The sequence below is a fragment of the Enoplosus armatus genome, chromosome 8 (assembly GCF_043641665.1).
Source record: "Enoplosus armatus isolate fEnoArm2 chromosome 8, fEnoArm2.hap1, whole genome shotgun sequence".
Taxonomy (NCBI): domain Eukaryota; kingdom Metazoa; phylum Chordata; class Actinopteri; order Centrarchiformes; family Enoplosidae; genus Enoplosus; species Enoplosus armatus.
The window spans coordinates 19,551,188-19,578,747 of NC_092187.1; the positions used below are offsets into that span (position 1 = coordinate 19,551,188).

At 40.3% G+C, this 27,560-nt stretch overlaps 1 protein-coding gene across 1 annotated transcript; it reads left to right on the forward strand.

Annotated features, from left to right (window-relative positions):
* Window positions 1-5,838: 5,838 nt before the first annotated feature.
* frmd4bb (FERM domain containing 4Bb) lies at window positions 5,839-27,141 on the forward strand. The gene is made up of 23 exons (XM_070910144.1): window positions 5,839-5,967; window positions 13,254-13,319; window positions 14,269-14,363; window positions 14,526-14,618; window positions 15,000-15,084; window positions 15,428-15,484; window positions 15,584-15,606; window positions 16,553-16,636; window positions 17,712-17,777; window positions 18,093-18,150; window positions 18,238-18,324; window positions 19,728-19,804; window positions 19,917-20,055; window positions 20,149-20,290; window positions 20,528-20,661; window positions 20,854-20,970; window positions 21,795-22,023; window positions 22,107-22,160; window positions 22,262-22,409; window positions 22,661-22,828; window positions 23,053-23,831; window positions 24,597-24,735; window positions 26,232-27,141. The coding sequence occupies exons 2-23, from the start codon at window positions 13,254-13,256 to the stop codon at window positions 26,266-26,268; spliced, it is 2,877 nt and encodes a 958-aa protein (XP_070766245.1). The 5' UTR covers window positions 5,839-5,967; the 3' UTR covers window positions 26,269-27,141.
* The last annotated feature ends 419 nt before the right edge of the window (window positions 27,142-27,560 follow it).

Consider the following 27,560-nt stretch of genomic DNA (forward strand, 5'->3'; position numbering starts at 1 on the left):
TCGGCTGTCAATGTCAGCATGGTTTTCATTGGCTGCAACATCCGAGGGGATTTTTACACAGCCTTATTAGCTCGCACAGTGAAACTCAAGTGCCACAAAGTTTCATTTCCTTCAATAAGAATTATTAATCGATGTGATCGGCTGTTTATCGATACACTTTATTCTATTGATTAAATGTAAACGTTACAAAAAGGCTGATAATCTGCGACCTGCTATATTATAATGCTGTATTAGCTTTAGAGACATAACCTCACATTACACCTGACTGTACCACAACAACAACAACACACACACACACACACACACACACATATATATATATATATATATATATATATATATATATATATATCTTAATCAGGCAGAAACCTATCTGAACTAAGGGGAATTATCTTCCACCATATCCCTGTGATATGTAACAAGCATGCAGGCTACGTGGCTCTGACAGAAGCTGTTTCGGTTTGGGGAAGCACAGTTATTGTTGCACGAGAGGATACAATCTATAAAGGGTCAGTTATTATAATTATTATGCTCATGGGATCAAACTGTACAGTGTGACCTTGAAAACCCCGCGACATGCTGAAGTATGAATCGGACACTGCTGATGTTCAAGACATGTTGCATCTCTGTCTATCTCGATCTGCATCTGCCAGGTCGCTTCACCATTGCATCTACTCTGTGATTTAAAAACAAACTGTCCACTTTTGCACCAAAATCAATCAGAAAAATCACACCTCTGCAGCACTCATCACGTTGTTAGTCATTTACAGCCTACATCTTGCTTTTCCCGAGTACTTCAATCTGTAATTCGTGAAATCATGCAGGTATTGGACACAAATTATGACAAACCTGGAGACTCTGTCGACCCTCATGCCTCTGTTTCCCCTCCGTTTCCAGGGCAAAGAGACGGAGCTGACTTTGCTGCTCGTCTCCTCCTCAGCTCCACGCTCTCCAAGTTTGGGCTCCTCGATGGCTATTCACCACTTGGGGGCAGTATATAGCCAGGAAAGCCCGTGTTGTGGGCCCACCGGGGGCACTTTCTATTACAAAATGGAAATTCAAGTTCAATATTTGCATTCGCCTCATCCTGCTGAGCTGGTTTACGTCTGCGTTTTACCAATGCAAAAAACATGCAAATGCTGCTTCTGCTGGAAAGCACAGACTTAAGAACTAAAAATAAAGCCTTAAATGACGTGATGATAATTGAAGACAGACATAACAAGAATAGGGAACACAGTAGGATTTTCTTTTCCAGTATTTGTTCAAGACTTTTTTCTCAGAGACATATGGAAACTCAGCGAACTCAGTTAGAGTCAGAACAGGAGACGTGATGCAGGACCTGCAGGGTTTCACGTTCAGTCAAAGAGGACAGAGACGGACACACAATAGACTAGACAACACATATTATTCTGGGTGTTGTTGTGGGGTGAATAGCGGCACTGATTACCCATGGCCTCCAGCTGAGTGAGGCCCCCACAGTTTGTAGACTACAATGCCCTTTGTAATTCCTCAAGTGGGTAAAGTATATAAATATTTGATACTTCAGTTCAAATTGTTCTGTCTTTGAAGGACGACTTGGCTGAAAGCTAGAAGAAAATCACCCTAGTATTTTTAAGCTTACATACATATGCATCATCATTTTGTACAACTAACGATACATTTGTGACAGTTTTAAGGTAGCTTGAGCTTGGTCTGTCTAACACTGAGTCAAAAATAACCATATGCTAGTTTGGGTAAATAACCGAACAAGTAATATAAAAATAAATTACAGCGCTGGATCAAAACAACCCATTGTCTTGGGTTTGATTGGTGACCCTGTGGTTTGACTCAGTGCTTTATTGACCCAAATTGTGTCAATTTTGACCCAGTGATTTTAAGTGTATGACCTTCCTGTGCAAGCCATAGATTTCAGTCCTATGGACATATTCTGAAGAGGGGATTACTGATTGAAACATGCACCTGTGACAGCCAAAACATGCAATCAGGGCAATGCCAAATTCCAGAAATTTAGCAGGTTATATATGTGATAATTGATCAGTCCTCTCATGTGCATAGAGCCAATCATTTCCACATTCCCCCTGCTTACACGTCAAGCATCCTGCTGCCATTACAACTTGTGCATGAAGGCTGAAGCACACAGATGCGGTGGTGGAGACCGACAGCAAATGTCCGGCGTCACACTGGCTGTGTGCCATGAGATAACTGAACACGTGGACGTAATTACAAAAGCTAATACACCATCATCGTTTACACAATGTTGTGCGGAATTAATAAGCAGCGACAGCCAGTGCAAACATTGCTGGCTAAAAACACAGAGTGTGAACTGAAATGTAGGCCAACAGTAGCAGACAAACACTTCTGCTCAGGTGTGAAGAGACAGTCTTCTTTAGCTTTCCGTTTTCCCTCACGGCGCTTTCTTGGGAGACAGCCGGACAGCCAATCACAGGTGACTTGCAGCCGTTTGCCACACAGCACTTCCTGTATGCTGGAGTCAAAACCAGATCCTGAAATATGAGCCAAAGGTGTCCGGGTGCTCCATTACATTAGTGAAGCTTCAGTTGAGTGGCATCTACTGATCAGTTTGTCCTGAAAAGAGAACTGAAAAAAGGTCAAGAAGCAGACCCAATGGCCAGTCCTCAACAAATGTATATCCACAATAGAAAATGAATTGGTCCATACTGCTTGAAGTGAATACTGCAGTGTTTCACTTGATTCTTAAGTGTATTTTTCTTGGGAATAGTGAGATACCTTATTGTCTGTGAGGTCCATTTCCTTTGACTTATGATCCATATGTAAATGACACATTTACACAATTCTGGTGGGCCTCTTTGCCCAATGAAGAGTCTTTTCTTTGTTACTATTTTTTTGAAATATAAAGTAAAGTGGATTCTGTGTCACACCGTGTTTACTTATAGAGGCTTGCCCGTCTTTTCAAAAACACATGAGATTCATTTTTCCATACACTGCTCAGAATTGTTTTTAGAATCTGTGAACACGACATTTGCAGCACTCTTATTCTTCCTGCATGAGACCACAGATAAAGTTATTTCTAGTTTATGGTTGTTGTTCAGCTCCTTCAGTTTCTGTTGTTGTCATGGGCGGTGTGGGTGCGTTTACTTAGAGCATCTGTCAAGCAACATTTGACTATGCTTAAATGGAGACTGAAAAGTAAGTGCACACACAGTCAATTATGCATTAAAAAAATACATATACACAACTCACATGCTGTAGTTTTGAAGTAGATGTTGCATTTTTTATCTTGCAAAACGATGATGACTTGGAGAGAAACTTCTGTGCATCTACTAAAAAATCTACTTAAAAAAGTTGAAATTTCAAGAATGTGTTTGCAACGATATTCTGCAGAATTCAAAATAAAATGCAACCTACAGTGTTAATACATTGTGGCAGACTTTAAACTTGTAAATTGTAGCTACAGTCAATGTTTACATGGCTGGATCTGGTTTTTCAGGCCAGTTATTACAAAAAAAACACTGTCTTGGATGTATCCCAGTTCCCTGAATCTATTAAAAGTACAGCTTGCCCATTGATGACAGAATTAAATTCCTAATGAGGGTAACGAGGGAATCCTACTCTTTTGTTTATGAAAGCATCTTTCTGTAAGGAGGAGACTCACTGGACAGATGGTTTTGGGGGATCTTAATGAGATACTTATTCATGTCTAATGTCAGAAGAGCCAAGAGCAAGGGGGTGGGGAAGCCTCACTCGGCTGACAGGCTACAGCGTTTACTGTAGACTGTGAGGACATGCAGCAGAAGCAATACAATTCCTTCATTTATCAGTCGTCTTTTGTGCAAAATGTAGTTTGTCGGCGTATCCATGATGTACTATCTAAACATTTATATGTGTGACAGAATTAAATGTTATTTTTGAGGACTTGTGCCTTTCTCAGGAAAATTACCAGCTGAGTAAGAGTAAAGACAGTGATGAATATTTCAGAGGCACCGTCACTCCTGAGCTGAAATGAATATCACGTGTGAAACACACACCAAAGATCTGGTTCAACAGCAGAGTGTCTTTTGAATTGCACATGTCAATGATGTTAACTGATGTGTAAAGTGACATAAACTTAATAGCTGGCTCAGTAGCATAATAACAGCCACCAAACTGGTATTAAAATTTGCTCAGCATGTGTCTTCTGCACAACATGTGGTCAACAGGGACCTTCAAAAACAAACTGATTGATGAGTTTTTGATATTGAACAACATGTAAACATTCTTCTGTTAATAGTGCTGCACCTTGACGCACATTAAAGATGGCGAAACCTCCAGGACGCACATCAAATTATTTCATTTGTCACTGAGTCAGCGTTCATCAGTGAATAATGATTCCTTCTAGCTGGTGTTGATGGTCATAAAGGTGTTTGAACTGCTAATGGTTAACATATCTTATGCTTTGTCAGTTTTCTCGTGCTAAATACATCCCCCTCGGCAGCTAGTATTGTTCATCGCTTAGATCCTGTTTATTGCCACAGGTCAATGTGTGTGAGGAAAAACATCTTTTGTGCAAATACTGGGCATCCAAGCAGGCTAAAACATACACAAAAAAATCTTGTTCACTGGATTGTTGGGAATTCCCTTCAGTCATATTTCCTGACCAAAAAACAACAATGTCATGATACATATCTAAAAGAAATGTGTTTAAATACTACAGGGGATAGAGTAAAACATACAATGATATTTTATTTACTGAAAGTAACCACAGTTATTGCACAAGGCAGGTGATGAGAGGTCACATTATGCCACCTCGACCAAAGACTAACGCCTGCTTACAGTCATATAGTCTGCAACACTTAACATCTTAACTAAACTTGTTATATTTGAAGTCTCCAACGTAAATGAGCAGTATTATTTAATTTGTACTGTGTGGATCTGCAAATAAATTGAGATTTAATGGGTAACTCTTAGATTACAGCCTGCAAGTTATAGTGTAAATATTTTGTACATACAGGAAGCCCCGGAAATACTTGAAGAAGTACTAATATACTGTAAGTACTTTTGTAATGACCCTAAAAGGAGGACTATTTTATTTTACAATCCAGTATTAAATCATCATATTACAAACATAACATATAACACTTGTTCCTGCCTTTTGACCCAACTTAATACTTAATGATTATTAAATAGGTGCTCTCAACACTTACAGTGTAATGTATTTCCAGGTCCCTCTTAAACACAAAGTTGTTGTTACTAACATTTTGTCTTCTTTCCTTGTACTTACAGTACATACAGGTACCCAATAAGTATTTTATTGACACACTAAATAATTACACGGTTACTTGCTTTAGCTGATTTATTGTTATTTGTTTTGCTTTACAGTCACGTTTGTTTTCTATTTGTTTATATGTCACAGTGTATGTTTGGTTTTTATGTAATTTTATTGGGTTGGGTGTAATGGTGATATTTTCTAGTGTAAGCATAAAACATTTGTTGATTTTACAGCATCTTTATAATAGGGACCCCAGGAAGAGCAGCTGTTGTCATGGTAACAACTGATAGGTATCCAAATAAATAGTAAACGTTGATGTTATATGATACAATAAAGCCTCTACAAATACGAATTGTTATATGAAATGTGTGTATATAGGTAGTATTATATAGGGATGCAGCACACACAGTCTTCAGGCTATCACACTTTATTATTATGGGGATTCAGTGTGAACCAGGCCGGCCGGCAGCTGCTGGATGAGAGGGAGGGAGCGTCGAGGGAGGGAGGGGATGCGGGGCTTGTTCACATAATAGCCGGCGGGTGAAGGCGTGGTGAGTGTGGCTCAATACGAGGCGAGTGTGTGCGCTACAGTAGTACCGGAGGATGAACATGGACAGCGGCTGCACGGCGGCTCCCCTCCCTGGCAAAAGCAGCCGGGGAGAAAGCTGAACGCGGGTGATCAACATGCAGGGAGACTCTCTACCTTATCAATACCTAAGCGGGATATAAGGAATGCAAAGGTAAGGCGATACACGATGCGATGGAGCTGATTCAACCCGCCCTCAGAAAGCTGTGAGGAGACAAAGTAGACCGAGCCATGGGCGCATGTGAACCGGGGAGAGAGCATCAATGAAAATTACAACAGCATGGGTTTGGCTCTCTGCAGCGACTGGCGTGTTGCCTCAGTAAAACAAGGAGGAGCAGGGTTTTATTTGACACATCTGTCTAGTCATGGGGCTCAGGTGGAAACCACCCATCTACAGTACAGTAGCCCACAGTAGCACATTCATTGTTCTCCCTGCACAGTGGAAACTGGCCCTGAGGTGGGCTAGTCTCATTATAGGAGACTGTGAGCAATACTGCTGTCTGTAGTGGATATGAGATGGTATTATTAGATGTGTTTAAGTAGTTTAGAAGCTATTTGACTGGACTGATTGAATCTAATATGAAGAAGCAGGCTGTTTAATATATCGATGTAGGAAGTGTGTCTTGGTGAATATTAAAAATGCTGGATGAATCATCATTTTACCCTTTTGCAGCACTGTGGATCATGCTTGTCCAAAGCATTACTGTATTAATTGACATTTTTGTGTTTTTTTGTGTATAATTAGAATTTTCTCTTTTGAAGCGTATGAGATTTGTGACTATGGCGACAATTGGTGATCCAGGCCAAGCGTTTTTACAAGGACATTAGTTGTTATAGTTTTTGGTGCAGGTAGGCCAAGGTATCCTCCTTGTTACTCCTCCTTGTGATTTTAAATGTATTGTTCTGGCAGGTTCTGGATCTCTATTTTCACTCCTCTGGCAAAAACAAGGACTAGCCTTGCGAAGGTTGACAGTGACCTGCTGATGTTATCTTAGAGTTGAAGGAAGAGACGCATGTCTGTGTGTATTTAAAGCATGTCAACAGGAATTGTTGTTGTAACGGTTGCGTCTGTGTGACACACTTTTCCAGCGTGAAACTTTGTCGCTCTTCCTATTTGTTGGGGAGGATGTCCTGTGTCATCCATCACACCAGTCCGCTTTTTGGGGGCATTTCTGACAAACTCTTTTAAAGGGCAATGACTTAGTCACTCATAAAGTGAGTAAAGTGTTAACTTAAAAGAGTTTGTCATGTTTCTGGTTAACTCTTTCAAGACATTATACAGACTCAGCACACAATTCTGTATATTTTTTCATGAACATTGTCACTTGTTTGTCAGTTTGAGAGCCTGGAGAGGGGGAGGCGTTCCTCTCTCTGTTTGATGCTGCTGAGAAACGTCTCAGCACTCAGTTGGCAGTCTTCCATTTAGGAATCAAAGCCTCCCGAGGCTTTCTGAAATGTGCTAAAGACAGAGAGGGAGAGATCTATTTTTGAACGGGCAAGTAATCTTGTATTCATACACTTACCACAGACGGGATAAATCAGAAATATATAATAAGTTGAAAGACTACAGCCAAGCAGCATCACTGAAGCAAAACAGGATGGCAGGTGAGGATTTGGGGTTAGAACTTGCTCACGTGCAGCTGTCTTGAAAGTCAAAACTGAAAGATTAACGAATCCAGTTTCAACATTATCAGCTGATCCTTGACACATGCGTTCAGTTAAGGTAAAGACAATACACATAACCTGATTACATCCCTGTCAATGTTGCTATGATATGATAATTTTCACTGGGCTGCAGACACTCTGGTTCTTCGTCCAGATAATGTAATTTGGTCATGTTCCATTTTCTCCACCCATTCACGTCCGTGCCTCAGTGCCTCGTCCCTGAGCTCTGCAGAAAGTCACTGCAGTTCTCTGTAATGAAACTCTGCAGTTTGTGATATCAGGACTGCCAGTGGGGACAGCTGTGAAACCCAGAGAATGAGGGCAACTGGTGGCAAAGCTCTCATAATTACAAGAGCTCACTGCTTTTAGATCAGTCTGTGTTTTTAATCAGTGCTATGTCCTGTTGTGTGCTTTTAAGGTATTTAAATTCTGCACTGCATTTAGACAGTTTGGGACTTTAAAAAGAGAGTTTTTTTAAATGTACCTCCGGATCAATCTGTTTATATGGACTGACCCAAGAAACACATGCATGAATTAATATATATAAACATGAACTTCGACATCCTTTTGTTTAAACTCAAGTTTTTTTTGCTCCATCTCAGGATGGTAATGTCAGTCAGTCAATCGGCTCTGTAGATCCAGCTGTCTCTCCATCCAACACTTGAGCAATATATCAAATATAAACAAACTGCCTTGAAACGCAGTATAAATATTCGGTCATGATTAATCATTATTTCATTGACCCTCTGACCTATACTCCACTAGCACCACAGTGAGCTCAGAAATCTCACTTATTACTACTTTCTGCTTTGATTGGCACAACATTTAGTACAGACATTCATGGTTCCCAGAGGCTGTATGCTAACGATCTCAGTGACTTTTCCTCTAGCGCCATCATCTGGTCATAATTTCAATATGTCCAATACTTTTGGTTTATGACCCACCATCAGCCTCAGCTGTACTTTGTGTTACTTTGTGTTAACTAGCAAATGTTAGCATGCTAAAAAACTAAACTAAGGTGGTGAACATGGTAAGCACTGCTGTGTCTGAGTACAACCTCACAGTCTGGCTAGCATGGCCGTAGACTCTTTTGATCTGGGTCAAATAAACATCACTAAGGCTCACTTGAATATGCGTTCTTGTTTTGCTTTTCTACTGCCAGCATTACAATCCTACAGAGACAAATAGAAGCAGATTTGACCACTACTGTCACTATGGCTGCTAATGAAATATTGTGTTCCTTGCTGCTCCTTGCAGTTGTAGGACAGCCATGAGAAAATATATCACAACGCCCCGCTGCCTCTGTAGACGTCCTTTTCAGGATGGGAATAGAAACTTATACTGCATGATGACATCACTCACATGAATCACTCTTCTGTGATGCAGCTTGTCCTTGTTGTATCACGGAGGTGCTGTGTTATAAAAACAAAATTAATATTTCCTCCAGGTTCTAATTTCTCCCTAATATCCTGATCCTCATTGTGTTCACAAATTTTCCGGATATCACAAGCAGCCAGACTGGTTCTCTTTTGGAGATGATGCTAGACTGATACCCTTTGACCGCTGACAACATGAGTCATGATGAGATATCAGATGAGGTTTGAGATAATCCTGTGCTGCATCCTTCAGCCCACAGTGTCTGTAACCACGGCTTCTTCTCTCTGTGTACTCAGACTGTTTTCAGTAGTTTTGCCTTTGGTGTTTTATATTTTAGCAGTGACAATGTACATAGGCTGACTAATTTAGCATCCAGTCAAGTGGACAGCTAAGACCAAAAACAAATTATGATATCGTGTATTTCACAATAAAGAAAAATCATTTATTCAAATCAAGGGAGTGAAGTCATCATTACCTGTGTCGTTACCAGTCAGGGTCAGAGGTCAATCACATCAGCTACAGTTATAGACAAGCATTTGCTTCAAAATCTTATTTACTCAAAACACAGAACTTAGTGTGTTTCCCTTCACCACCACTGTATTGGATGTCACATCCTGTTAGGGAGTCTGTTTGTAGCAAATTGAATTCACAGGAATATTTTATTTTGATTTCTTTAGGCTTCTTGTCTTTGTTTTAACGGCGTGAATCCAGTCACTAGATACGTTACTGTTGAGTTGACCATTTTGTCTTATTCATTTGTACAGGTTGCCTCACAAACTAAAATAGTCTGGGAATGTATAAACTATGATAATTTCCGGCTTCGTCTGATTGCAGTGGGTGTCTTCAAAAGAACGTGTAAGCGCAGAGAGCAGACACTGTCTTGTGTATGATACCAGCCTTCATCAATAATGCATGAAAACGGGAAACTGAGATAAGACAGGCTGCAGTCTGGACATGACATTTAACCAGTGTGATGTATTAAACACTGACAGCCAGTTTACTCAGGAGACAGATAAATTCTCCTGTTAGCTTATTGTACATCTTGGTAAGGTGTTATTATTCACTGTCAAGATTGCAAAATGAAAATGAATTAGTTAATTTTTCATGCTTTGTGGTTTAAAACATCTGCTCATCATCAGAAGGATTTACATCTCTACATCTTACCAGGTTATGTCTTACTGTAATCAACATGGTTATTCTTTGTTTCTTTGTGAAGGAAGCCACATCTGCATCTTCTCCACTGGGATATTTCACTGTAGCACATTATAACAAGCTTGTCTATATGACAACCTCAGGCTCCAGACTAGAGCCAAACCTGCACCCTGTGGCGCAATACTCAACCAGCGCCTGTCCAGTCTCTGGAGAGACAAACACAAAGACTGACAGTTCTTTCATCTCATCCCTCAGTGTCTTTTTCTTACATGAAGGTTCAATGCTTGTCTTAACCCCACAGGGTCCAAGGCCGGCTTTTTATTGAGGTTGAATAGGTCGTGTCTGGTTGACTAAGCAGCGCTGTCTGCATACAAGTACATCTTGAGATGATAAATGAAGGTTTGGATTATTAGCAGTTGTTGTATAGAGTGAGAGAGAGAGTAAAAAAAACTCTTTTGATACTTAATTCATCGTTTTAGTCACTTTTCAAGCAGAAATACAGCTTCTCCAATGTGAGGATTGGCTGCTTTTCTTTGTCTTATGGGAGTAAAGACTAGATATCTTTGGGGTTTGGACTGTTGGACTGACATTTGAGGATGTCAAGTTGAGTTTCCAGCATGTTTTGATTTGCTTTTATCCACTATATTTTGACATTTAATCGATGATGAAAATAATCATAGGCTGCAGCCCTAGTTGTTAGTGTTCATTGGTAATTATTGTGTATCCACCAGTTTTAAATCACATCCTGTGCTGCTCTGCGTTCACTTGTAAAATGTGAAATTTCTCTTTTTGCCTGTTGTGTGTGATGAAGAGTCTTCTGTGTGTTGCGGCAGAGAGACTGCTGGGTTAGTCAGGGTTGCTGGGCTGCTCTGTCAGATATAAATAGCAGTTCTTGTAGTGATTATAGCTCTCAGATGATCAATGGTGTAGATTCCTAAAAATCCCGACTCCTCCTCCCACTCACTTCATCTATATTGCATAAGTACGAGTCATCCCAGTTGAATTTGACTTTCGTCTGCTGAGCTAATAACTGCTTATGAAAATATCCTCAGTGGTGCATGCTTGTTTAAGAGGCCATTTTCTCCACATGAAACTTCTTCTCCACATAGAAAAATAATAATCCATGCGCCATCTAGTGGCCAATTCCTTTACTGTACACGCCAGCCTGGGATAATGCCATGCTTATTACAGAGACAAATTGTGTGACCCCCACCATGATGCAGTCATAACTAAATCAAGCTCAAATCAGTGTAATAATACTCCTGGTGATTGTCGAGAGCAACCACACTCCAAATTAATTGGATTTATTGAATGTGCACTTTTAATTTAGATCAGGAAAGAGAATATATGACTGTGGCAATAAGAAAGACACATTATTCAGAGGTTGTAATTGACAAAGTGCTCGTAAAACAATACAGATGGTGTAATTTAAAGGACAGACTGGGTGTGTCACCCCCCCCCCCCCCCCCCCCCATTCAGGAAGCAGGGCAATTTGTTTAATCACTTATTAGTGCAAGGTGAGACAGGAATAAATGAGAAGTGTGTGTGAAGTAAAGCCTCTTTGAGTTGTTTCAGTCACTTTAGTGGCAATCTGTCAATTATCAGATTACATCACTCGAAAGGAAGGAAGAGAAACCTGATATCCAGATTCAAACCCATTCGGCCACTAAACAATAAGCATCTCTATGAATTCCTCTGTATTAGCAGACGTGCTTAACCACCTTTTATTGACCACTAATGTTTCTTGTCTGACCCCTATTGTTTGTATTAAGACGCAGTAAACCCTAAAGTGTGGTCAGGAGTCTGACCCAGCCTGCCCTCAAACAGTCAGCTGTTGATTTCTCATGAACTGGCTATGCTGTGTAAGCCGTTGCTGCACAAAGCTAAGGCCCCGCTGCTCGGTCAATAACCTGGATGGAACAAGTTGCCAGTTAATCCTGATCGTCTGCTGCTCAGTCAGAGGAGACTCTTATTAAAGGATGAGGTCTGGTCAGGGATGCATCCACACCTGCACTCTCCCCGGAGAGGTTTACCAGGTACAGCAGCTGCTTGGTTCACTACAAGTGTTAGAAGTTGTGATCAGCCTCATTCTGTCAGACCAGGAGGCTCATCTGAGAAGGTTTTTTTTTTGTGAGCAGGTTTTGTTGGTCTGGTCAACCTCAATCTGTCATTTTTACAAGCTATTTGATTTATCGAGCGTACAATGCTTTCAGTGTCTCTTAGTAGGTCAACCTGATTCTGTGATGAGAAGCATTGTTTGAAGGGTGTTGTGGTCAAAATGATCTTGCACAATCAAACACGGTTTCCTTCTTATCGTGTGGGTACGAGTACCAGAGAAGTGGATTTAATGGATGCAGAGTTTAGACAGAATCTGACATGAGCTTGTGGTTTGCTGCTATTAACAGTTGCATGCTGGGTGGAACTTGATGCATAAATGTTTTATTGAGCAGGGTGAAAAGTTTGGAATGATGAAGACATTAGCAGGTGGTATTCCTGTTTTCAAAATCTTGCTGAAGTAAAAGAATTATGGACAAAATGTACTTAAAGTATCTTAAAGTAAATGTACTCATAATGGAGAATGTCATATTACGACATATTATATTATCTAATTACTCTTACGGTTGTATTCATGTCTGAACAGACTTTTAATGTTGTAGCTGGAGATTAAACTAATTTGATTTACTTTATACACAGTTAGGTAATTTAATGTGTAGAAATGCATCACATTTTATATACTGGTCTTATATTAGCATAAAATGGAAATACTCAGGTAAAATATAAGTACTATTTGTACTGAGGTACACTTATTCAGTAAATGGACTTAGCTACATTTCTTTACTCAAATGCTAGAGAGGCTGAGAGACTGAAAGAGTAAAAGTTAAAAGTGAGAGGTTCAAAATGGAGCTTCAAATCTTTCCTTTGGTTGCTATGGCAACAAATCCTTGAGACAATGGTTTTATTGTCATTAACAATGTCAGTGTTTTTTTTCTTCTGTATTTACCACCAAGGCCTTTGCTCAGTTTGGCTGCTGATAGTAAATATACTAACTGTTTAAAAAGACTGTTTGTCTTTATTTTGCATTTTCTAGACATTTTAGTGTTACAAGACCTATCAGACCTATTCTATAGTGTACTGCCACAGTTATAAAAACATTACCAATACACAAGACCTGATATCAGTATGCTGTGTGAAGATGAATAGCTCTGTGTCACAGGCCTTGAACTTCCTCTTCTGTTTTCCCTGCAGATGACTGAGGGCAGACTGTGCCAGGTGCAGCTGCTGGATGACAGGAAGCTGGAGCTGCTGGTTCAGGTATGAATGCTCCTGACTTAAAGCACCTATGATCAATATTTCTATAATAACTATGGATTGAATGACAATGTGTAATGTGATAGGGGTTGCTGGTAATAATGAACCCACAAAGAATAATCCCCTGACTGAGTTCCCCTCAGCTCCAATAAGCGTCTTTCAGCTCATTGTTTTGGTTTTCTGGCTGCAATTGTACTGTTTTGGTTCACTCTCACAGCTCTCATTGTGTTGTTTATGGTCTGTTTACAGCAAATAAAGCTCTAAAAACCCCTCTTTAGACTACCTGGTAAGCACCAAAATGCAGACAGACAAAGCAACTAGCTAACATAGTGGAGCATCTGAAAGCTAAAGAGCCAGCTATTTCTCTCAGGAGCTGGTGGCAACCAAACCAAATTGAATATTGAACTGAGGTGGCCAGAAACCACGACTACAAAAAAATGCTTATATTGCTCTGTATCTGCTCGATGTGTAAATAAGCAACAGTTTTGCTCAGAAGTTCGCCAGGTTTAAAAATATAATGTCATAGAGATGACATACTACATGTGGAATGTTTTCAGTGGGAATGTATTTCACTTTTTGTAAAAAGGGTTGGAAGGGAGGTGTCTCTCCTCCATCACATCCCCCCAAAATACATGTTTGGGCAGCAGGTTAACTTAGTGAGTAGGAAGACCTCCCCTCAGCAGAATGACCTGAGTTAAGTCCCCGAGTATCTGCACTGTTGAAATGTCCTTGAGCACAACACTAAATCATCACTCAGCACTACTGCCTGCTCTCTAGTTGACTTTTTGGTCTTACTCCTCTTGGGAGGGAAAGAAACAACAGACAAAATAATTTCCTCAAGTATCCGTGACAAATTTATCAAGGAAATTGTTTTTCACTGGGGATATTTACCTACAAAGCAATATTTTGAATTACAGTAAGTTTCCAGCTAAATCGAAATTCTCTTCCACAGCCTAAATTGCTGTCGTACGAACTCCTCGACTTGGTTTCTTCCCACTTCAACCTCAAAGAGAAAGAATTCTTTGGACTCGCATTTTTTGATGACAAGTATGTAAATTGCCAAATTTATTTTTCTTCAGTGGTCTGAATATTTACAGATGTCCATACACGTGTGTGTGTGTGTGTGTGTGTGTGTGTGTGTGTGTGTGTGTGTGTGTGTGTGTGTACAAAATGCAGCTGCCTGACGCTTCAGTCGTTTTTCTTTTGCAGTGGTCAGCGTAAGTGGTTGCAGATGGACCGCAGAGTTCTTGAACATGACTTTTCAAAGAAGTCTGGGCCCATTGCCCTCAACTTCCTGGTCAGGTAATGATTCATTTTGTCATACAAGTCACAAGCTCTCCAGCAGGGAGCACTACTTTGTTGACATGGAGTGTACAGTAGCTGTTAGCTATCAACAAAAGGCCCAGGGTAGTTCTTACCTTACATACCTATCCTTATTGTCTTGAATATATGTCAATGTGTCTCACTGGAGACTGACAAACCTTTGACTGTGAGGTGTCTTTTTGGTGGTTTTCAGACACATCATAAACCATCTCTCACCTACAGCTCACAGTAAGCAGTGTGAGCAAAAGCATACACCAGGCAGAAGTGCAAATTAAGGATTTCCTATAAACAGCAATAACACAAGTTATGTCAGTCTAACCTTTAAATTGTTCTGTATGTATCTGCTTTTATCCTTCATAGGTTTTATGTGGAAAACATAACACAGCTTAAGGACATCATAACGGTGGAGTTATTCTTCCTGAATGCAAAATCCGCTGTCTACAATGTAAGTGTTTTTCTCTTGTTTTTCTGCGGTTTGAAGCAATGAAAAATGATTCCGCTTGTTGTTTTTTCCCCCCAGCAGCACCCTGATGATTCACTGTCTCCGGACCCTTGCAGCACCTCAGCTAAACAGACAGTGGCTGCAGGGCACAGTTTTCTCACTCTGCTGGCTGGAATGTAAAGTAGACAGTCTGAGAAAGCAGAAAAACACAAGGGTTCATTTTGAGAATAAGCAGAGGTTATTGTATGGCAGATCCTGTTTGGATCTAGAAATCTTTTCTCCACATGGACCACATGTTCTGCATCCTATTTATTTGTTTTTCCTGTTGATCTATTATGTCTCTCAGGAGATTATAGAAGTGGAAAGTGAGAACGTCTTCAAATTAGCTGCAAATGCTTTGCAGGTTAGTGCTTTTAATTGCCTCATATACACCATTAATTGCTGCATCTCAAATCATTTGAAAGCATGTAATCTGATAAGATGCATTTTTTTTAATCACTAGGAGGCAAAGGGAGACTACACAAGGTAAGTGCATATCATCAGCTGGGTAAGAAGTATTTAACAGCAGCAGGACAAGTTAATAGTGAGCTTCTAGTGAAGACATTCAATAGGTCACTTGTTTCTCGGGAGTGCAGACAACAAAAATCAATAGCAGTGTTATGTGAGGCTTACCACAGGGTGCTGAGAAGCTTGCACCAGGCAACTAATGAATCCCATAGTGCTGACAGAAGCCAAGTATTGCAGAGCATCGACGCCTTTACATTGCAGAGAGCAACTATTATGTTTAACAGAACTGCCCTTTGATATTATACATGTGGTGTTCAGAGGGAATACTGCAGGTCTTGTTGCAGGTTGCCACCTGGCTTTGAACAACTGATGAAGTTAGGTAGTTCAGGAATACAGAAGTCTTTGTTCATTTGAGTAAATGCTTTATTATGGTGGCTGTCTGGGCTGTAAAGACACTTAATCTAAAATTAAAAACCTACACATTAATAGACTCATTCCAGTTTCTTAGAATCAGTATATTTAAATTTGACTTACTTAAGTATTTCCCCATCAGAGTTTTATTCCTATCAGTGTGGAAAAAACAGCATCTAGATACTCATGTTGGAAAATAAAATGTACACAAAATGTAAGAAGTATTCAGCTCCTTTACTTAAATGAAAGTAACGATATCCCAGTGTAAAAAAATACTACATACTTTTGGGCAGTCATTCTTAACAATTCCTCATTTTTAAAATGTTTTATAAACAGATCATGTGTGTTGTATGTAAAATCTTAATCTTCCAAGTAACTCCAGGTGTCAGATAAATGCACTGAAGTATAGTGGGGTATAGAAGTATAAAGTTGATTTACACATTCATGTATTCAGAGCTGAAACACAGTAATAAATAATTGGGTATAATGTCTCATATTATGTTCACTCAACTTCCAAAACTGTTATCACAACTATTTCTCTTTTCTGTTTCAGTGATGATAACACCAGAGCTGACTTGAAAAAACTACCAACTCTTCCCACCAAAGTACTCAAGGAACACCCATCACTTGCATACTGGTATGCTTACAGGAAATGCTTATTTAAAATCTCACTAATGTCTTTTTTTAAATTTACCACTTTTACATGCGGTAGTACTATACACAGAGTCCCCAAAACTGACAAAATGTAGTAAAATGTAGTAAAATGTATAGTAAAATGAGTATTTAGAGCATTAAAGTTTTCCTTTACCACCAATCAGTTGATAACATATAATAAAACTTAACTTTACTCTTTTGTCTAGCTCATTTTATTTTTCAACTTCTTTTTGGTATTGGCACACATGTAATCATTTATCTTTCCCCTATTTTCCCAAGCAACATTGCTTATATGTTAATGAGATGGTGTGTTCATGTGTGTTAGCTAGCTAATGCTACTTAGTTTTGATTTGATTTGTTTGACATTATGACAAAACAGAAATTAAATAAATAATAAAGTCCAGACTTGTCTTATGAAGACAACAGAGATGCACTTGAAGATTAAGATAATGTTATGAAGACAGAAGCATGGTGTTTAAATGTAAAAGTAACGTTAGTTTACTGGGTAAAATGCTAAAAGCTACCGTTACAAGAGTTTATACAGTGATGCTAAAGCAAGATGCAGCAGCTACATGTGGATGATTGACATTAGATGCAGTGGCTGGTGTAGGTTTATGGAGAAAGTTAGCTTCAGCTAGGTAGCTAGCTGAAAAGGCTAGTGCTCAGTATGTTTAGCTAGCAGTGTTTTCAGTTAAGCTAGCAAGCACTGATGTTACACAGACGAGCAAAAGCAAAAAATAAGAAAATTAAGGGGTTGAAAAATAAAGAAAGAAGTGAAAAAATACATTTTGTTTCAATTTATTTCATCAACTGAAAAATTTAATCTTAAGCTTTTAGTTTTTGTAATGAGCTAATTGGTGGTTAAAGGAAAAGTGCAACCCCTTTGTTTAAAAACCTTAAAAATTTTTTTTAATTATTTAACTAACAATATTTTTATTGATGTATACATTTTGTCAGTTACAGGGCTGCATACACATATACCATACAGAATGACCTGATCTGATAATGTACATCTGTTTAAAGAATAAAAATGATGTGTTCTTTATGTGACATTGCAGTGAGGACCGAGTAATTGAATATTACAAACAGCTGAAAGGAGTCTCCAGAGGACAAGCCATTGTGCAGTAAGTATTGAAAAAAGAATTTATTTTCTGCAATTGGTTCAACACTTATAATTAGACAATGAATGTTGTTAAGCTTTACGTTCATTAATCTTCCTCTCACCTCTATTAGCCCCCCCCTTCTCTCTGTCTCGCTCGGACACTCCTTTTCTCATCATCTGATTGAAATCAATAGCTCCTCTTCAGTAGCACTCCAGTGAATCACACTGGACAGAGATCAAATTCCCAGTTCTATCTTTTTCACATTTCCAAAGGTAAAACACATGCAGATGTTATAAAAGCAGCTGGTGGTTTCAATAGAAATTGTTTCTGTTCTAGGTATTTGACGTTAGTGGAATCGTTGCCCACTTATGGCGTGCATTATTATGAAGTTAAGGTAGGTCTACTGCTGTGATTAATGGGAAATGACCGCTGTTGCATCTGAAATTGAAGTCAACCATCAAGCTGTGTTCTTGCCTCACAGGATAAACAAGGGATCCCGTGGTGGCTCGGGATCAGCTATAAGGGCATTGGCCAGTATGACCTGCAGGATAAATTAAAGCCTCGAAAGGTAAACATTTCCAGCTGCTTTGTCTCTCAAATGGCTGCTGCTATTCCTCTGCTTCACTAATCTGCCTGTGGACACGATAGCACAGGGCATGGGTAAGGATTGCTGCTGTTGCACATAGCGTGGTGATTCACCAGGTCTAATTCACGCATCATCAATTTCACTCCAACAAAGGCTGGGCTTTAGCTGCGGCAGACGAGGCCAGACTTGAAAAAATTGGAGCAAAATATCAGTTATTATCAATAGCTGAGGCAGTTTGCTTTAATTCGGCTAGTGAGTTTTGTATGAAGTCCTTGAGAATCATACATACAGTGTGAACCTGCTTTTCTTGTTCCATTGCTGTTGTTGTAACTTGTGAGTTTATAGGAGAAACACCCATGTGAGTGACCTGTCAGATATGTTGTCCTGTCTGTGACTCCACTATGTGCGTGTGCAGCTGGGTGCAGAACATAGAACATAAGCAGAAAGTTCAAAACGATTCACATTAATTTACTGGCACTGTCCGTCTCCCAGTTCCAAGCCTAGTAATCGCTTGACATGGTGCAATCCATCTTTGTCTGCTGCGTTTCAAAGATTGTGCAAGCTGCCAGCTGTGTGCAGGCAGCGGTGTGTTGTGAAGAGGAGAAGAGGGAGTGAGCTGATGATGTCAAAGGGAAAAGGGGGTTGGATTTGGGCGTTATCATGCATGTTCTGAGAATACCTGAGGAGACAAGTCAAGAGCTGACAGGAGAAGGAACAAAGTAAGTGTTTGTATTGAGAGCAAAGCTAGAGAGGATTTACTAACTTCAGAAACAGGACTTGATCCATTATACCGGTAAGACTGGATACTACCCTTCTGTCTGTGGTCAGCTTTGGAAGTAATACTGCAAGTAGACTGAGCTTTGCTTCTTAAAATAACATTTACTAATTTGAAGGTTGATGTTTGTCTCTCTGTACTTGTTAGCATTGTGATTGCATGGGGTATCATTTTCTGCGTGCTGTCTGTGTCTCATTCAGATCTTGTCCAGACACACAGTGAGTCACTGACCCATATTGTTCATATCTGGCTGTTGTCAGTGAGCACCTGGGTGATGTGGGGATAGACGTGATGAGCCATGGAAAGTGTTGCACACTGCGATGACTCTTTGTGTAATGTCCCTTTGTGGCGTTCTTCGCTCTCTCCAACACCTGCATTATTGCAGACTTGGCATGCCAGGAGGCCCAGACTGTAATGACAGTTCACGTTACAGTCTGGCTTTTTTTTTTTTTAATGACTGTGGTTGAAACTGGCTGGCCAAAACATCTGCACTTATAATCTTTTTTTGCTAATACTTTATGTGATGTCAGATAAATTGCCACACATGTGGTTGAGTTACATAGATCCATCTCCCTAATCAGATATTCTTATTTCTCATTTCTACCCCCAGCTTTACCAGTGGAAGCAGCTGGAAAACTTGTACTTCCGGGAGAAGAAATTTGCCGTAGAAGTTAATGATCCACACAGGTGAGCAGCAGGAGAGATTCTTCTTTGTCATTCTTAAACCGGCTATTCGTTCATATCTCTGTAGCTTTTATCTAAACCTCTCATTTCTTTTCTGGTATGTTTCTTGCGACAGGAGAGCAGTAACCAAGCGCACCTTTGGGCAGACGGGCTTACTCATCCACACGTGGTATGCCAGCCATTCTTTGATCAAAACCATTTGGGTCATGGCTATCAGCCAGCACCAGTTCTACTTGGACAGAAAGCAAAGCAAAGTAAGTGTCAGTATTCAGTACTACGTTTCTTTTAATACTGAGTTATCCATCCACTGATCTTTGTTGTACATTTTCTCCTCAATTCCTTTTCAGGTTAAATTAGGAACAGCAAGAAGTTTGGAGGAAATTGCCATGGATCTCACAGAGCACGGAGGAGCAAAAATAAACAGGCTGGGAGACGCAGGCCTGAAAAATAACTTAATAACCGCCAGCAACGGGAGCCTGGTGTCTACAGGTTGGTTATAATAATTTCAGTTCATATTTTTATAACAAAAATCATCATTTCAGATCATATTTGTGCTCCTGACTAAGCTCTGAAGGAGAAACACTGAGCTGTTTGTGAATTAAAAAGTAAAGGTGACATGTTGAAGAGTGAGCTCATGATGATATCACACACAGTATCCTGACATGCAGGTCATTTTTAGATGTAAGGACATTGTTGGCGAGAATAGTCAGCATATTGTTTTCACAGGTTCTGCAGACTCTGAAATGAGTGAAGAGCAGAAGAAAGAGAAACTCTCTGAGCTGAGAAAAAAAGAGCAGGAGATCCAAGATATTCTGGCCAAGAAAACAAAAGAACTGAAGAAGATTTGCCTGCGAGAGGCGGTGAGAAATCATTTCATATTACCCTTCTTCTGCACTGGTACTGTATTTTAGTCTTTTGTCTAAACAGCCACATTCAGTCAGCTGAACTCCTATTATTAAACTTTGTTGCTGTGCGGCGGGTAGATTGATGGCTGCTGCTGTCATGTTCAGTTCATCTGAGTGTTTAGGGGCCTTGTTGTTTTGTGTTTTCAGGAGCTCACTGGCAAGCTGCCAAAAGAGTATCCCCTCTCTTCTGGTGAAAGGCCGCCACACGTCAGACGGCGAGTTGGCACTGCTTTCAAGTTAGATGACCTTTTCCCCTACAATGAGGTCTGTATTCAACTGGTTGCACTTTAATCAAATGCAGCAGCAATTCATGCTTCATCTTTGTTGTGTGTAACACTGTTTGACTGTATGGTAAAGTTCATATATGTCACTTTTTGAGTTTAAAGGATACATTTGGTGATATTTCATTTTTAATTTATTGCCATCAAATCCCTCAAAAACATTACAGCCAAAAATGAATTGATCCTTTTAACAAGTCTTGTCTGTGCAGGCCAAAGCCTGATATATCTTATTCCGCTGTACCATAGAGCTCCATTGATGACCAAAAACTATTAAAGCTGTTTATTTTGAGTCGATCCCAACTAGCTAGCACACCAAGTCTGCAGCTGAGAATTGTCCCCAACAAATGCACGAGTTACTCCTGTTGGAGTTACGTCCGCTAAAGAGTCCAGCGCCCAGCTGTCTTAGGAAATTTTCTAGCCTTTTAAAAAAAGTATACTATATATTCTTGACTCATTTTTAAAGATTTACGACTTCAGTCGGAACCAATTGGCTTGAGTGCCACACAGTAGGGAAGTCTGAAAGTATTGAGAGACAAACTAACGTACTGTAATGTATTTTCATGTAATTTGTTGATAATAACGAACATATAGAACATTTCCAGCCTTGTTAAGTGAAGTCACCTACTAATTTGCAGGACAAGACAGTATTGCATCTGCAGCATATTTAAAAAATATAATCAATAACGTCAACTTCACATGAAGACCTAGTCAGATTTACTCCTTAACATATTTTAAATGAAAAACAGGTGAAGAATTCTTCTTACTTATTGGCATCTCTGGGGATGTGCTGCTTGTGTGTTTGTACAGGATCCCTTCCTCAGGAACCTGGAGAGCAGATTTGCCCTGCAGCAAAAGATTGTGGAGGCGGCCAAGAAGCTCGCAAATGAGCCAGAACTGTGCAAAACAGTGAAGAAGAAGAGGAGGAGAAACTGCTTGGATGCCATGCACAAACTCCAGCAGATAGAGGATGAGATGAACCAGTACAGAATCAAGAAGGGGAAAAAGCCCACACAGCGGGCCTCAGTGATCATTGCAGGTATGGTGCAGGATGACCTGTGCTAGGGGATTATCATTTAGCTGTATTCACAGTAAACATGGAGTTTTTCTCTGTTTCTCCAGATGAACTCATCCGTTCAGACTGTAGCTCTCTGTCTAGTCTCCCGCTGGATGATGGTGAGTCAGACAACACACATTCCGGCGCATTACAATCATTTAACCTGCTGTCATAATTATTAATATGACTATTTCTTAACGAGCGAGTGTCTTTTATTCAGATGACTCAGACAGCGTCAATCAGAGGCCGAGGTCCCGGTCGGTCCAAGGTTCCCCTCAGCTCAGTCCGATGCGATCGCTGGGAGCAGAATATGATGTGGATAGACAGGGATCTCCGAGGGAAAATCACCATAACAAGAACCACAGCAGGTGGGGGAAAAGATGTCCTGCCAATCTAAGTGTTACCATAAGATCTCATGTGAAGCGTAACTTGTTTCTCAACTTTTGATTTTATTGACAAGCTGAGTTGTTCTTGGAATTAAGCAGTGGTATCATGTTTTGGCAGAGTCCGTAATATTTGCCGTGTCATGTTTGCAGCCTCATTCCTTTCCTCACATCTCATCTCCTTTTTTTTCCTTCTTTTTTTGTTTTGATCCTCTCCTATTACCACACCCTTTTAGATTAGCTTTTGAAGGCCAGGAGGCTTCCCACTACTACCAGAATCCGAGAGAGGTCTCCTCCACACACAGTAGTCCCTATAAAACCCTTCCCAGACCGCCTAGAGATCCACGCAGCATGCCCCCCACCCCGGTTATGACCCGCAATGCCTACAGCAGCAGCCAGCTCAGGTGTGATCTCTGCCCCCCCTGCATTGCCAGCCCATTATCTTTCCCTCTCCTCAACATTAACTTTCCTGCAACCAAATCCCTGCTTCTGTCAAACCCCCTAACCTTTAACCCATGCTCTCATACAAGTCCCTAGCCTTTATTTTAACTAATACATCCAGAAATATTATCCCATATCTGATTTTGTTGTTTTAGGAGACAGTTTAAAAGTTGTGTCTCTTCTCCAGGTCGGAGGGGTCTCCTCATTGCTTCAGGCATCGCAGCGGAAGTCTGGAGTCACAGCCCCGGCTAAGAAAAGACACCGACTCGGAGAAGCCCGTCTTCATCTTGTCACCAGCTCACCGCAGCAACAGCACAGAGGTGTTAGAGGATTGCTCGTCCTACACCAGCCAGTCCAGTCTGGACTACTGCGGGGCGGCCAACTCCCACTACAGTACGCTGGACTCCCGATCCTCAACCATGCATCGTCTCCACAGGAAGGTGGAAGTGTATGGAAATACTGGGAGTATGCCCAACTTGGTCCAGCACCATTCAGGTTGTAGTTATTCATGTGAGACCTCAACACACTATGCACCCAGTGCCTACTACGTCTCCGGCTACCCCTGCCAGGACATGGAGCCTTACGCTAACGGTGCCTACGTGTATGAGAATGAAGTAGAAGGCCACTACAACGTCAACCCTTCCTACCAAATGAATGGGTATCATGGACATGACAGATTCAGGCATTACAGCAGTGACCGGGCAGATGGTCTTTCCCAGAATCCCTACGCAACGGTGAGGCCGCCGCGGAGCAGAGAGGGGCCCAGAAATGAGCTGTTGGCCAAGAACATGCAGAAGGCCCTGGTGGCGGAGCATCTGAAAGGCTGGTACCACCGAAGCAGAACTCCCAGGGAGGGAGGAAGGCTGGCTGGGTATGACTTCGACAGCGGCTCTCAGCTCAGCCTCGGCTACCAGACCATGCCAGCGGCCTTCAGCCACTCCAGCAGAACCACCTCCTTTTCATCAGGTGAGATGATGTCCTCGAGCTGTTTGAAGAAGTCAAGTCAAATGTATTGATGTAGGAAGGGAAAATATGATTTAATAAAACCTGTTTTTGTCTTATTCCAAATTAGGGATGGATATGTTTACATATATATCTGCTCTAGGTTGTTCATTACATAATAGATGTCAGCCTGAGGGGTCTCTGTGATGTATAAGCATCCTGCAAGTGATGCTGTTTACTTTCCATATCTTAATCTCCCTCTCACCGACTTCCAAGACTATTTTATTTATGTGGGTGTCAGTGTAGCATTTCACTTGCTGTGTTCAAAGCTTTTCCAAGTTGCCAAGAATAGAAGTCTGGGAGAAAATTAGCCCCAGTTTGTGCCTCTGCTGTATTACAGTCACGCAGTCAACAGAGTCAGTCATTACACTCACAGAGCAAAGCATCTTTGTTTTCTGAAAGATGAATACTTCTTCAATACAGTCTTTAAAAAAATAGAAAGCCAACTGGCACTTGTAATTTATTAAAATTGAATCAAAAGGTACAATTCAATTTTAAGATATTGTTCCAAGAAAACAAGGCAGGTCTCTATCATAAACTTTGAAGTTTCCATGTAAAAAGTGGCAGTAACAGTACTTTAATAACATATTGCCATTTCATGTGAAGGGTAATTGTTTGTTTTGTAAAAGTGACATTAAGCTGGACTTAAGAGTGTTTCCAATAACAACAATTACTGCTGAGTTACACTCCAACATGAGCTGAGTGTTTTTGCTTGTGTCTTGTTTGCAGTGTCCTCAGTGGAAAGCACAGGTAACTGGCGCAACCAGCTGGCAGTCGGCCTGACAGAGTACGATACACCCGACACACCTCAGTACCCACACCCTGGAGCTCCTGCCTCTCCCTACAACCGCAGTCCCACACACAGCAGGTGAGTGCTGCACTTCACTACACTGAGCTGTGGATGCAAGAGGAAGTGAGTCAATCACAGACAATTGGGGGTTGTTCTTTCATTTTAAATATTAGTTAAATAAAATCCTGGTTTCTATCACAAGGATATAATAATTAGCCTGTTAATGCCCCCCCCCCCCCCCCCCCACACACACACACACACCCCGTCGATGCTCAGTGGCAGGTACAGATGTCTCCTTTAATGCATGTCTGTTGTAGTTTAAGACCTTTGTTTTGTGTGCTGCTCTGCCTCTAGATAAAACATCACATTGTACTTCTCTGCATTTGTAAGAAAGAGGTTTTTATCTTGTATTCTGCTTGTGTGAACTATTTAGCTCATAAAAAATGTAACTGTGAGGACTTTCTCTCTTTCTCCTTGCCTTTCCTCTTTCCTGTCTTGACTTATGATTAATGCTCATGTGTGCAGATGCTCTCCAGAAAACAAAGTGTCTGACACAATGCCTAAAAAATCTGAGTCAGTTGAGGTGGTTGGCTCTGAGGCCACTAGTACAGATGAACCATCAGACAACCATTCTAGCACTTAAGGGTGAGACCAAACACAGCGGGCTGCTTTGTGTTGTGTTGCCAGTCATCTCTATTTTGACATCCCATCTTCATTCGTGTGTTACTTCTGTATAGTTTATTTATTCAAATCATCCACATTTTCATATTGTGGTCTGCTGATTCATAGGCACAGTATCCCTTTTGTGTTTGCTCCAAAACATTTCACTCATTATCTTGATGATGTTGCACCTACCTGAGCATTGTTTATCTCATGATCAGAAAGTAACAAGACCAAGAGTCTACAGCCATGCTAGCAGCTCTGTGACGCTGTAATTAGGCACAGCAGTGCTTTGAGCTAAATGCCAACGCCAGCTTGCTAACATGCTCACAATGACAATGTTAACATGCTGATGCTTAGCGGGTATACTGTTTACCGTGGTCACCATCTTAGCTTAGCATGTTAGCATGGTAACATTTGCTAATTAGCACTTAACACAAAGTACAACTGAGGCTGATGGGAATGTCATAGGTTTTGCTGGTATTACAAGTATTAAACCAAAACAATTTTGGACCTGAAGTTGGTGCTCACTGAAAAGTCAGTGAATAATCAAATTCATAATAATTCAACCTGAGGGTAACATGAATGTCAACATGAACATGAATTTTATGGAAATCCATCCAATAGCTATGAAGACATTTCACTAAAACTGAAAAGTTGGACCTCATGGTGACGCTCAGGGAATTACGAAAGTGGAGAGGCTTCATCATCCAGGGACTGTGAATGTCTGAATAAAATGTCATGGCAATCCATTTACTCCATGAAACCGAAATCATGTTGAACGCCTTCACAAAGTAATGTGTATTGCATTTCCATTTCCATTCCTCCGTTTTTTTTTTCTCCCACAAGGTTCAGTCACGTTCCTTGTTCTCAAACAGTAGATTTGACAGATTCTTGTGTCGCTGCCTGTACAGATTTCACCTGGATGGAAGCTACATGAGTATCCGCTGAAGAGGACCAAACCAAACTTTGGCACAAATAAAGCCATGGCCAGCAGTACATGAAGGGGATGAAGTTGAAACATAGGCTGTACACAAACTTCTTTTGCTGCCATAACTGTGTCTTGGGAGATATTCTGTCTGTTAGGTTTTGGCAGAGTCTATGTGTACGCTGTCCTCATGTTAAAGTAACCTCTGAACACAGTGATGACACTCTTGAATGACTTTCCCATGTGCCTTGGATTGGATGAATTGTACAGGCAGATGAGAATGTGTCTAGAAACTTGTTGTTGATGTTGCACAACCACACTGGATTCAAACCCTACTGTGTTTTAAAGATGAAAAAAAGAGGCAACGTGTGTTTTTACTGAAAACCAACTCCATGTATTTTAACAGGAACTAGCTACTGCCTTATACAAAACAGTAGGTTATAGAATAAAAATGATTTTCACCACTTTCATCTCAGTAAAGTATGATAAAAAATAGTCTTAAATATAACATCCAAATTGAAAACAAAGCTTGAACATGTTCACAATGTGTCATGACAAGAACTGAACTGATCATTCATTAGAGCAGACTGTGTATTCAATGAATCTCCATTTCTTCCTTTGTTTAAACTTTTAATCAGAATGTATTATGTCAATATTGTTTATAGAACCATTTGTCTTTGTTGGTGGCGTAATGTGTTTTAAAATGCATGGTAAGAATATTGATTTTTTGATAAGAACTTCTTTTTATATTAACAGAAGACCACTGCCGTAAAAAAAACATATTCATGTCTCGTTGTTTGTTTTCTCACACATTTGTACAGTCAGTGTGTAGTTATATGTTGTTGGATGTTGTCATAAAATATTTTCACCTGGGAACAAGGATGTGAATAAATACATGTGTGACACATAAGAGGCAGTTGTCGCTTTCTTTGAGAGGCTTGTGTGGGTGGTAAACAGGCGTTTCAGGTTCTGTTATTGTGTAAGTGAGAAAGTTGAAAAGGAATAGTTTGACAATTTGGGAATTATGCTTACAGGTATTTGCTTTCTTGCTGAGAGTTAGATGAGAACATCGACACCACACTTGTTTCTGTCCATTAAATATGAAGCCACTCCAGTCAGTTAGCTTAGCTTAACATAAAGACTGGGAAAAGGGGGGACATCTAGCCTGTCTCAGTGTATAAATATGCCTATTAACACCCCTAAAGCTGACTAATTAACATATTATATCTTTGTAAACATGTTTGTTTAATCTGTACAAAAAACAAAGTGTAGAAATTACATTTCGTGATTTTATGAAGAAAAATTTTAAAATCTG

Coding starts and splice junctions, on each gene's coding strand:
- frmd4bb (XM_070910144.1), top strand. CDS start 13,254: ATGACTGAGGGCAGACTGTGCCAGGTGCAGCTGCTGGATGACAGGAAG. Junction 15,485..15,583: donor TAGCTGCAAATGCTTTGCAG/GTTAGTGCTTTT, acceptor TTTAATCACTAG/GAGGCAAAGGGAGACTACAC. Junction 23,832..24,596: donor AACCACCTCCTTTTCATCAG/GTGAGATGATGT, acceptor TCTTGTTTGCAG/TGTCCTCAGTGGAAAGCACA.